The sequence below is a fragment of the Stylophora pistillata genome, chromosome 1 (assembly GCF_964205215.1).
Source record: "Stylophora pistillata chromosome 1, jaStyPist1.2, whole genome shotgun sequence".
NCBI lineage: Eukaryota > Metazoa > Cnidaria > Anthozoa > Scleractinia > Pocilloporidae > Stylophora > Stylophora pistillata.
Genome location: NC_142519.1, coordinates 50,895,307 through 50,907,651, shown reverse-complemented (window position 1 = coordinate 50,907,651; position 12,345 = coordinate 50,895,307). Strand labels below are relative to the sequence as shown.

The 12,345-nt window shown below is 38.7% G+C and overlaps 1 protein-coding gene across 1 annotated transcript; it reads right to left on the bottom strand.

Moving 5' to 3' along the window:
* Positions 1-1,728: 1,728 nt before the first annotated feature.
* On the bottom strand, positions 1,729-7,363 carry LOC111343300 (G protein-coupled receptor GRL101). Its single transcript, XM_088740183.1, has 5 exons — positions 6,302-7,363; positions 5,171-5,252; positions 4,532-4,570; positions 3,679-4,110; positions 1,729-3,254 (listed from the first exon to the last, which is right to left on the bottom strand). The coding sequence occupies exons 1-5, from the start codon at positions 7,346-7,348 to the stop codon at positions 3,115-3,117; spliced, it is 1,740 nt and encodes a 579-aa protein (XP_088596309.1). The 5' UTR covers positions 7,349-7,363; the 3' UTR covers positions 1,729-3,114.
* Positions 7,364-12,345: the final 4,982 nt, after the last annotated feature.

Below are 12,345 nucleotides of genomic sequence, written 5' to 3'. Positions count from 1 at the left end.
AATGTTTCAAATATTCGCCTCATTTGTTGGAGGAATCAGAGTTGAAGATGGCATTAATTCCCTAGCGTTCTGCATTTTTCCCAGCAAACTCGCCTCGTTGAAGTCTGTTCAGTGAAGATGGTTCAAATTGTTTAGAGTATGCTTCAGATGCTGAGAAAGATCTTGCTTCGTGTAAACTCAGTCATTGAATTTGTTCTCGTCCTCAAGAATATCGCGATCTGTCACCGCGGCAAGCCATGTTTGTCAGGTAGGTGTTCCAAATTGTGCGGAAGTGCTTGTATAATATTTATTTTTGGAATGACACACTTTTTTTCGAGTTCTTCTTTGAATTGTTTTTACTCCTTTTTTGGAAGTTTTTATACCTAACTTTTCTAAATCAAGACTCAGCGAAAATTTTACAACTACCGCTCCATTGTTTCAGTGTAAATGTTTGCAGACTCTTCTGCAAACATGAATCCTTTAAACCCAAAGAGTGACCAGTATCCAACTTCTCCTCGCAATATCACCCCTGAATCACATCTCAAGGTCAGGAGAATTAAAGAAATGATCACCAACTCAAGAAGCTCTTGACTGTTATTCAAATTCTCCCTGTCAGCAGCATAGGAAATGTATAGAGAACAGTAAAGAGAACTTGGATTCTGATGTCAGGTCAGGGTGTAAAGGGTAACGAAATTGCATAGCAACCGGTTAACACCAGTTAAACTCCAATAATGAAGCTTCATACTTGGTCTTTCGGTCATAAAACCTATGTCCGACCTATGTCTATTTATTATCGAAATTTCAGTGTTTTGGAAGGATTTCCAGCCCTTGTAAGTGTTATAAAAGTACGAGAGTTTTTACTGGTGTTTGATTTCTCCAATCAGCTGCTGACACGTCGCTCGCCTTTCATGCCACTCTGTCAGGTTGATGAATGAAAGGAACTACATTCATCATTCTCAATCAAAGGTCATTTGCTGCATTTTCTTGTCAGTAAAGGCCTATGGTGTTTATGCAATAAAGAAAATTATACATGTTTGTTTGTAGATGTGGTCTGTTAATTTCTCTCCTTGTTTTCAACTCAATATCTGACGGGTGAGCGCAGCAATCGAGAAACTTGAAGAGAGATTCACTGTTTACCCGCATGCATGTTATCATGGCCGATTAATTATAGAAGAGTTTGTAATCTCTTGATTGTGGCCTATCAGGACGCTTTTGATTGGTTACTGAAGAATGTGGGTTTTGGTGATCTGCTTTAAATCAAGTGAAACATTTCCTTATATCCTCCCACACGTGAATTCACTGTCGGGTGAATAGAACTTTATCAAACTGTAACATTTCTACATCCACCATCAGCTCCGTACAATCCGCCAGAATACTACTTCGTCTTGATTACATTTATATCCTGAATTAGGGGCGGGCGATCAGATCAAATGAGAAAATTTAGGATTATTATGGCAATTTGTTGAGGCACTGGAAATGTTCATTAAAAAAAAATGCATTCATGACCTCTTAGGTGATAGATGTACATCTAGCATCAATATGCATATTCTCGATACTGTCTTGAGTAGAATTTGTTTAACAATTGAGGGCTTCTGAATTTGGCGATTATTTCCTTTATTCTGGTGACCTTACTGTTTGATTCAGGGGTGATATGGTAAGGATAAATCACACGCTAGTCATTCTTAGCAGTCAATGGGTTTATGGGTTAATGGATAGTTATCTAGAATAAATCACAATTTTTTTTAAAAATTTTATTTATTTAGGCAGACATGCTTGACAATATACAGTGACTTCACTGGATAGTTGACAGTTTACCAAACCTAGGTTTGACTGATACATATCACTCAGTTGATGTTCGTCTTCCTGTCTTTCTGTATTACGTCAGTAACACCCTTTTTTTCTTTCAATTTGTACGATCTGCTGCAAAATTTACTTAGGAATAGAGAGGGCAAAAAAATCCAAATGAATAAATATGTGAGCCAGATACACATGCATCATCTGACCTGAGCACTTAGTACATGCGTGCCGTAGGGTAAATACAATTTATGGCGTAACATTGTCAAGTAATGCAGCCATCTACTAATTACTTAAGATCTCGCATTTTTTTGTCGAGCAAATCATGAGTAAGGTATCGATAGCAACTTGAAATTGGATAAATACAGCTCAAGGCCTTGCATTGTTAAACTACACAACCTTCTGCTAAACATAGTCGAAGTTACAATTCCGATAAAATAGATCATGAGTAACATATCATTAGTAAATTTAGACTGAATAAATATGATTCATGGCTTTAAGCATTGTAATACAACACAGCCATCTACTAAACATATTAGATATTACCACTGTGATGACAAAATCATAACTAACATAACTTCAGGTTGAATAAGTATGATTCATGACTTAGCATTGCTATATAACAAAGCCTGTTAATGAATGCTTACAGTAGATAAGATACTGATGGTGACTTCAAACTGAATAAATGCAAATTTTGGCTTAGCATTGCTATACAACAAGCCATCTACAAAATATATCATAAGACGTTAAGATTGAATAAAACAAATCATAAGTAAGATAGCAATATATGGTAACAGGTTTCAATTGAATAATTACGATTCATCGCCTAGCAATGTAATACAACAGAGCCATCTACTGATATCAGCGTTAGATTGAATAAATATGATTTATGGCTTAGCAATGCCAAAAAACACAGCAGTCTACTTAAAATCATACCATTTTTAACAACTGACATGTAAATAAGGGGTGAAAGTAATCTTTTCCCTAGCAGCCCATTAAGTTTGCCTGCTGTTCAGATCAGACCCTATATATTAAACAACTCCATATGCTGCTAATTGTTCTACACTTAGCACTAACTGAACTAAAATTCAATCTACATCTGAAATAATTTTATAAAAGACTACTCAAAGGTTAGCTACTTATCAAGGAAAAACCCTTAGAGATAAATGTTATGGGTAACTTGATCTGCCGGTCTTTTAAAATGACCTCTTGAATTGATAACCGTAAGGCAACTGTATTTTGACGCTATTAAGGAAAACTACTGCAGGTAACTACTTAATCAATTCCAAATTAAATTTTTTTCACAAAGAATGCACTACTCTGAGAATACAGTGTTATTGATTACACACTCGTTTCTTTTAGGCCATCGATCGCTTCGTAAAACTGATCAAGGTCGCTGTCATCGTCAAACGTGGCCAGCGGTGCTCTTGGAGACTCTCGCCCTGAGGCTGCTGGGAGATTTTCATGTACTTTGTGTTTATCTGTTGCATAATAACATGACACAAGGCAAAAAAAAGACATTCAGTAACTTGCGCTGCATTAAATACTTACACTCTGCTCAGACTAATTCATAGCGAGATTGTTAGATAAAGTGGGGCACCGTAGTAAAACGCAAACCTCGCAAAAGCGCTTCCCGAGAACACTATCTTGTCGCTTTGCGGAAAGAGAAACAGTTCCAAGCCTTTCCAATGAGAAAAAAAGTTATTTCACTATTTGAGTAAACCGCTCAATGTAGTTCAGCTGGGTAACAAAGGTGACGAGATTCTAGAAACAAACAGTTTGTTTAAGGAGTAGCGAGGAGATGTTGTTCACAACTAGTCCTCCAAATTGATGAAAAATATCTCAATGCAACACAGTTCTTGTCTTTTTTTCAAAGGAAGCGGAGTCTAGAGCTGGTATACATACCCTTATTCGCGATAAACTGCTCGTCTTCCCCAGCTTCCCCGTCCATGCCATCTTCATCTTGCTTCTCAGATTCTTCCAAGTCCTTTTTAGGTTCTTCATCTTGTTTGTCAGGCTCATCTTCAATGTTATCTTCAACGTGTCCTTTGGATTCTTTGCAGTCGTTTTTCGATTCTTCTTCTTGTATGTCAGGCTCATTTTCCATGTCATCCTCATGTTGTTCTTCAGATTCTTCTTCTCGTTTTTCAGGTTCGTCTCTCTGCTCTGATTGTCCTTCTTGGTCATCCTCTGGTTTTTCATCCTGTTCAGTCTCATCTCTCTCGCCAGGCTCTTCACGATCGGTCTGCTCTGCGTTTTGCTCATGCTCACTTTGATCTTTCGGTTCGTCATCAATGTCATCGCTGTCATCACTCTCTGCTTCTCGATGGATTAGAACTGAAAAGAGAAAAGTTATAATATAAAAGTGCTCTGTACTACAACTGCTACTTCCTATGAGCTCTCTCTTGACAGTATTTATTAAAACAGTAACTTTGATGGCAGCTCTTTCAAAAAAAACAAAGCAAGGTAGTAATGTTCATAAAGTAGTTTTTCCCTTAAACATCAGCGACATTTCTTTTGAACTTTACCGGGTAACCTTGGCATTTAAATAAGGCCGACGGCTATCAACGGGATTTAATTTCCTGTTATTTTAAATGTTTTTTTCTTCGCCCATTCTGGCCTCCGACTGCAAGGGTTAGTTGGTTCAGAAGGCATTAAATTTTCACTCTTACCGAAACTAAAGGGCGGAACCTCTATTTACACCTCGATCGAGCGACTTTACCCCCATGTTTACTTGAGCCGAATAAACGTTTCATACCTTCTTCGATGACTCGCATTTCCATCCCCTCATCTTGGCCTTTGGAAAACAGTTATAACATTAATCACGCGTGTTCAAATGACATTTACCTTCATGATTGTGGAATCAGTGAGCTGATCAGTGCGTCATATCTAAAGCAGTAGTCAGCGTCACCGAAGATAGTACTTTTAAGATAATCATGCAGAAGTGCAATCACCAGAAGGTCATCGAGTTGCAATGAAACTTAATCAGATTTCAAGATCTAATGAAATTTCGTGAAACAACCTTGCACGACAAATGCTTAAATCAATTAAAGCTGACATCACAGAGGACCACTCTTAAATATGCAAATCCGCTCAGCAGGACTCTGGTGATGACTTCCCTTCATGCAGGTTGTCTTGATATACCCTCAAACGGGAAAAATCAAACTAATCAAAATTAACCCTAGGCATTGCTCAAAGTGAGAAATGAATTTCTCATGCCTATGGTTGTTCGGAAGACAGAGGTTGTACAAAAAATTACTTGATCTAATGTCAATGTTAAGTATATTTTGACATAAACTTCAGTAGAACAGGTTTGTTTTGAGAAACCGCGTCTTCAACGCACGACAAAATGATGATAGTCCTTATTTCCCAAAAACATGGTTTTCGATAAACGTACCTTCATTGGTTTGATTTCGTCCGCACTTTTCTATCAAATAGGCCAAGAACTGTTGGAATTTAGGACTCAGAATACGTCGTACCTAGATGCAAGGCATTAAGAACAAAAATAGACAGTCAAAGACTGTATCTGGCCATTGGTGAAAAACAATTTTAATAGCATTAAAAAAGCCAGAGGTGTTATAGTGACGCTAGCACGTAGAGTTGCAGAATATTTGTCTCACATGCTAAACAGAAACCCTGCCTCATCACTCATAATGATAAGTACCCTGTTCCACAAGAGAAAGATGATTCAGGAATATATTCTCCAATTGACATTGAACCAGTACTTAAAAGTAGTAACATATAATAGTATTAAAATAATAATAATAATAATAATGCTAACAATGTTAATATAGCAATAATTTAAAGGGGCTAGCTCGAAAGACTCATGTTTTCCAATCCTCTGGACTCCAACATGCCTACGCTTCTTTTTAATTCGCATGTCAATTATGAATATTTTTGCTATTTTATTGCAATTCCATTTTATTGAGGCTTTTTTTTTTCATGCGTAAAACGTATTCGATCGTTCCGCGACCCAAAATAATCCGTAACTCCGCTGATCCACCGTTCTATTGTTTCTCAGTTCCTCCGTTCCATCATTCTTTTGAAGAACTGAGGGTATCGTAGTTCGCAGCTTACTCGCTTCGCAAATTTACCAGCTCTTTTCGGCTTAAGTCGCTGATTCAAACTTCAAAATTTACCTCTTCTCAAAGCAAAAAATCCTCAGAGTGTTCATTATGTACAGATCACATCTATTGAGATATTCCCGCAGAAAAAGTTGATTTAAATTTAGCGTCCGTGGATGCCCCTGTAAAAGTATTTTGAGTTGTTTATCGTCAAAAGGTGATACGTTTATGCTGCGTTCTGTTTTTGCGAGGGTTTTTTTCTACAGGAAGGTTTTTTCTTTTGAAAGATCAAGGACAATCCGAAAATATTCAAATATCAAATACCGCTAAATTTCCTTCGTGCTAAGCGAAATTTTTTTGCTTAAACTGGTTCATTTCACATTCTTCACGGCATGGAACAAATATTTATGAAAGTATCCTCTAAATTTCAGCTTATCAACGATATGAAGGTTGCGAGTTAGTACCTGTTTTGTTGATAAAGTGTAGAGAATGGGATTGATGGCAGAGTTAACCGGCAGAACAAAGACTGCGATCCAAACTGCCAGATCACCAGGTGTACGGAAGGATTTTTCCAAGAGAGACCTCAATCCAATTACCACAATAGGCAGCCAGCAGACACAGTCGGTAAGAACAATGAAGAACACTCTTTTGGCGAGCGAGGCCTCCTTCCTCAGATCGGCTGCCCTTCGCTTGGCTTTCATTTTCCTCTCTCTTTCGGTCCCTTGCTGAGCCAGGCGCCGGTTTGAAGTGCAGGATTTGTAGATAATCATGGAATAGGCCACAATGACGAAGAACACAAGAGTAAAGTTTAAACCAACAAACATGGCAACAGAGTACTCCCAGCCTGAGGGCTTATCAGCAGAGAGTTGCAATGGGAGACATACAACTGATCTGCCATAAAAGTGGTGACCTTTTTGGCGACTACCAAAGTAGTCGATGCCCACCGTGGGAATAAATGCAACTAGCCCACCAACAATCCAGATAAGAAAACACAGAAAGTGCGTAACCTTGATTGTAAGGGACTTTCCACGATAGGGGAACAGAATATTCTTAACCCGGTCGGCGGATATCAAACAAATCGTCATAACAGACACCTCACTTGACAACACGGCAATGGCACCTGTTATCTGACATGACAAACTTGAACGCCAGTTATAGTCATGCAAGAAATACTGCCCTGCCCAAATGGCATCCATTACACCTATTATGATAAGGTAGATACCCATCAGTCCATCAGACCCGGCCAAATGTATCAACATGATAGACTGTATCTTATTCTTCTCCTTTTTCTCCTTATACACCAACCGCCACACGATGACAAACACAGCACCAACCAACGACATAATTCCGACCACCCAGAGACATATCCTAGGGGCTTGATCTCTGAACATAGTTTCACAGCTGGCGAAGCTGTCGACATAAGCAAAGTCGCAATCTGCGTCCTCCTTCGTCAAATGGCAACACATAAGGTTGGTGTCTACAGTCCTACGGTTCATAAAAAGAGTTGACATAAGTCACAAAAGGGGAAGAAAATAGAAAATTTTGACTTTGAATTTAAGACAATGAAAGGATCATAATAATACTCTACATGTTGCTTTAATGTATAAAGATAAATAAAATTTCTCAATTGGACATCTCCAGACATCGACAATATTTCACTGACTTACGCTGTTATTAAATATTTCATATTCGAGAAGAAACCGGCCGGTAGTTCTCGCATTTCGTTGTAATGGAAGTAACTGCAAATTAAACGAAAGCGATTCAATTTCACATCACTTGCTAATTTATAATGATGCCGCTGTCTTAAGGCTAGGTATTTTGAATCTTTTGGGTTCTCTTCTTTTTGTAGCTCCACCTAGTTCTCACACCCTCCAAAAAATTCAATTCTTAAGAACGACTTTTTTTCAAGACCGCGTGAGAGGTGGCACATCGACCGAAAAATGACTATCCTCATATTTCAGTCAGAGATGCCTTATAGTGAACTTAGAAACTTGGTAAGGTTTTTTCCCAGACTTGCTTCTTTATCCTAGAAAATTCACGAAAACTGAAACGAGCGTCAGTAGCCGTAAAATGGCAGAAATCAGTGCCCCGAGTAGAGGCAAATCAACTTTGCTCGTGAATAGCGCAAAAGAAACCAAGCTCGTATCAGTTTGACAAATTTGTATATATATATAGGAGGGATTGAGGTATGGCTTAAGTCTAAAACGGGACCGTTTCATTTAATTTTGACATCACGGAAAGCTTTCAAATATCCCCGATATTTCAAAATCCAACGGAAGCACGAGGGAAAAAGTTGCAAGGACATATATTTTCAAACAAAAAGGCTCAGGGAGAAAATAAACAATTAATGAAAATACCTGGAGCATGAAGGTTAGAATAACTTACTATATGGTGGGACAGTCTTGAGGTAAATCCGAGCATTCTGATTAGTTATTACTTAGTCTGGATCTTGCCAAACGGACCATTTTCACGGACGCTGTCGTTAGCCGTATATTTTGGTTCGCGAAAGCCGAGAAATTAAAACTAAAGAAGTTTTCCCCAACGTCATGATAAAATACTTAGTAACATCGCTTACTTGAGCTGTATTGGGAAATATTGGCCCTCGGTATTTTTGTACGGACCTCGCTGCGCTCACTCCATACTACTACGATTTTGGGCCAATAATAAGTACGGCCCTCGCGCTTGGTAATTCTTGGTAAGAAGTAATTCTTTGCGCCAACTGCTAAATTGTGTTCCTTTCCACAGCCTCTGTAATTAAGAAGGCTGACACATTAAGTCTGTAAGCAAACCACAAATTTGAAGAAAATCTGGAACAACATGCCGCGCTATTTTGGCAGTTTGACTAAACCGCCGCTTTGCAGCAGTTTGGAAATCCTCCTCGAAATGATCATTTTAACAATGAAAACCTGAAAAAAGGGTTAGCTAGAAAATTCATCTCAAAAGTGCCTTACTAATTCTGCGATAAGGCCTGCGCGTTTTTCCTTTAGCGTGGCTGGATAGCTCTTCTAGAATGCGTGGCATTTTTGTGACCCTCTCCTTCATCCAATGCCTCGAAAACAGTGATGCCCGGAACTGGTGATCTAACTGATTGCTGGAAAGTGTGTTAATAATTGCCGCTCGATCTAAAATTAAAACTATTTCGGCCTCAACATCGGTATTGCCGACAGTCTTTAAATGTTCAGAAATGACTTTACGGAACGACATTAGTTCAACATCGGTATATCAAAAGAATTACCTTTTTCTCGAGTTAGTTGGTTTAATTTGAGAACAGTTTCGAGCACAACCAATTTCCGTGAGTTTTGTAACCAGTACTTTCAATTTGGGAAGAACGTTCTTAAAACAGCTAAGATCCTTTGTTTGTGGTAGTGATTTCAAATCTCACATTTTTTATATTGTTTATCATAATTTTGTCCTCAGGTCTAGTTCACCCTATCTATTTTATTCTGATTCCAGCTACATACTTGGTATTCTTCTGATATTCCAATCATTTCGTACTTTGCCTCTATTTCGCCCTTACTCTGACCTTTGATCCTTTCCTTCTCCTTTTTTCTTTAGCTATTTGTTGGTTTTGTGTTCTGCTTATTAGCTCTTCTAAGTAATGTTACTATTACATTGAACTCTACATGAGATCCCCTCTACTAAGTTAACAAGTTTCACAGCAATGACTAACTGATAAGAACATTTATCATATAAACAAGTTTGTTAAAAAACGCTGTTTAAAAATTACTCACCGAAGTGGAGGTGGTTAGGGATGGATACTTTACCGAGCCGTGAAGTGGCGAGGTAAATATCCACCGCTAACCACCGACACTGAGGTAAATAAAGGCTGATAGTTTCTAAAGAAACTGTTTGGGGCTGCTGTGGGGGTAACGAAATAATTTCAATATATCAACAAAGTTGAGATGGTAAACTGGCCACCGTTACGATTATAAAAACTGACGTTTCGAGCGTTAGCCCTTCGCTCCGACGAAGGGCTAAAGCTCGAAACGTCAGCTTATATAATCGTAACGGTGGCAAATTTACCATTTCAACTTTGTTGATATATTCAAATTATACTGAGGTGAATAGTTTTTTTAGCACATACTAAAACAGTGAGATAATATACACCACCAAAATTAATCTCAGGGATTTCTTCCCTTGTCACGGATGCAAAACGGGACGCCATTTTTTCCCGAGTTGCTGGGAGGTAACTAGCGAAGGATATTCGGAGTTTGACTAGCCAATCAGAGCGCGCCTTCGACGCTATCCACTGTCTTACTATATACTAATCATCGATATTTGTGGCCATGAAATCACAAGATGGGAACAAGATTGAAATAACTTCAGCTTTGAGTGACAAATGCTTGAGTACGTCACATCTACACACAGATTGCTTTCCGTCTTCAACGTATTTGGCAGAGAACATTTAACCTGCCGTTATAAATGATTGGATTGTCCTCTTTTAAGTCCTCAATGTCTACCCCAGAACCTTCTTAGGACTTATAGGTGTTCGAATACCCAAAGAAAAACAGACACCTTCCGCTCGCGTAAGGAATGTGTTATTGTAAACAATTCTGCCATGGGAAATGGATGAGAATTTGAAACGAAAGCAGAGATAAAAACCGGCAGTCGGCCGTGGTTAGCTATGCAAGGCTAGCTTACTGTATTGATCTCCTGATCGACCACGGTGCTAACTTCTAAAATGTGCTTGAATTCCGGATTTAACCACGGGGTGCCTAATTAGATTATGTCGTGACTTAAATGACGATGTTGCGATTTTCACAAAGTTCGACCTGGTTTTTCCGTGCGGAAATGAAAAGCCCCAAATTAATTTTTATATCCTCAAAAACAGCACTATTTCCACTTATCATGAGCTTAACCTGAATCGATTCTGAGTTATACCGCATGTATTACAAAATGCGATATTTCGAGTTTGAAATATTGGTAATTTTTAAAAGCGTTCTGTGATGTCAAAGTTAAATGAAACGGTCCCGTTTTAGACCTAGGCCATACCTCAATCCCTCTTATAAAAATTTGTCAAACTGATACGAGCCTGCTCTCTTTTGAGCTTTTCACGAGCAAAGTTCATTTGCCTCTACTCTGGGCACTGATTTCCGCCATTTTACGGCTACGGACGCTCGTTTCAGTTTTCGTGAATTTTCTAGGATCGGATAAAGAAGCAAGTCTGGGGAAAAAAGTCCTTACCACGTTTCTGAGTTCACCGTAAGTTATCTCTGGGCAGAATATGAAGGTTTTCAATTTTTAGATCATGTGCCACATTTTTCGGTCTTAACTCGGTCATTTCAAACATTCGCACTTAACACCTTATGAGACTCCCTAAGATTTAGGGGGCTGGAAGGAACGGAATGGTACACCATTGTCAATGAACAATGTTGTCTCATTTCGTCGTTAACCATTTAGTTAGGACCCTAAGTAATGGGAAAAATGGGCATTTTAGAAGACGAGAGAGTAACCAACCAAGACCCCCTTCCCAACATAGTCACACTTATCTGAATAAGAATAATTCGTTACTGAGTACGTAAAACATGCCTAATATCTCGAAATGTGTATCCATGCAATGTTACAACTGTAATCTACTTGAGAGGGGACGTTTAATTGAAAGGAAGCCCTAATTTAGTTTTCCTAAAAGTTCTCGGTGGCCGGATCTGATTGGTTTTAGGATTATACTGAGAACTAGTGTGTGAATAACGGTATGAACGGTGCATTAATATACAAAGCCCAATCCTTAGTTTTACACTCGTAGAGGTATCTATGGGCAACTCGAACAACGCAATTCTCAACTTGCATGATTAGGCTGACTGGATTACTTTTCCGCAAAGATGGGGAAGGGACGCTAATCCGAGAGTTATGGGCATTTTCTCTCTTGAATTTGTAGTTAAATCTCCGTGAAACTTAATCACGCGTACACCTTGAATAATAGCAGTTTGTTTATACTCACAGGAATCGAACACTTGGCGCGATATATTTAAAATGCTCGTTGCTCACTGTACGGATTTTGTTGGAATAAAAGCTCCTGTAAAATGACGATAGAATGAAAGGGTAACTCGTTAATGACAAACATGAAAACATTGATTTAGATTTTAAAAAAAGCATGATAAGTGATTGCGAGAGAGCACGAGTAACAGCGAATGACCACGAATGACCATGAATGACCTCGAGTAACTCCGAGCGATCATGATTGACCACTAGTGACCATAAGTAACCACAAGTGACCACGGTGATCACGAGTAACTACGAGTAGCCCCGAGTGACCCTGTGCGACCGCGAATGACCACTGCTTGCCATTAGTGACTCGTGTGATCGAGAGTAACTAGTAAGCAGTAACTAGAGGAAGGAAGGAAGGAGTGGTGTCATCTTTCTGCTTCCAGCCACGCGATAAAAGTTTTATGCGGTTTCAATCACTTGTCACTCTTCTCCGTCAACTTTTCATCTTTGCTGTTTTTGTGTTTTGTTTTCATCTTTTATTTAAATATTGTAACATATTTTTGGTATTTATTGCTTATTTTCT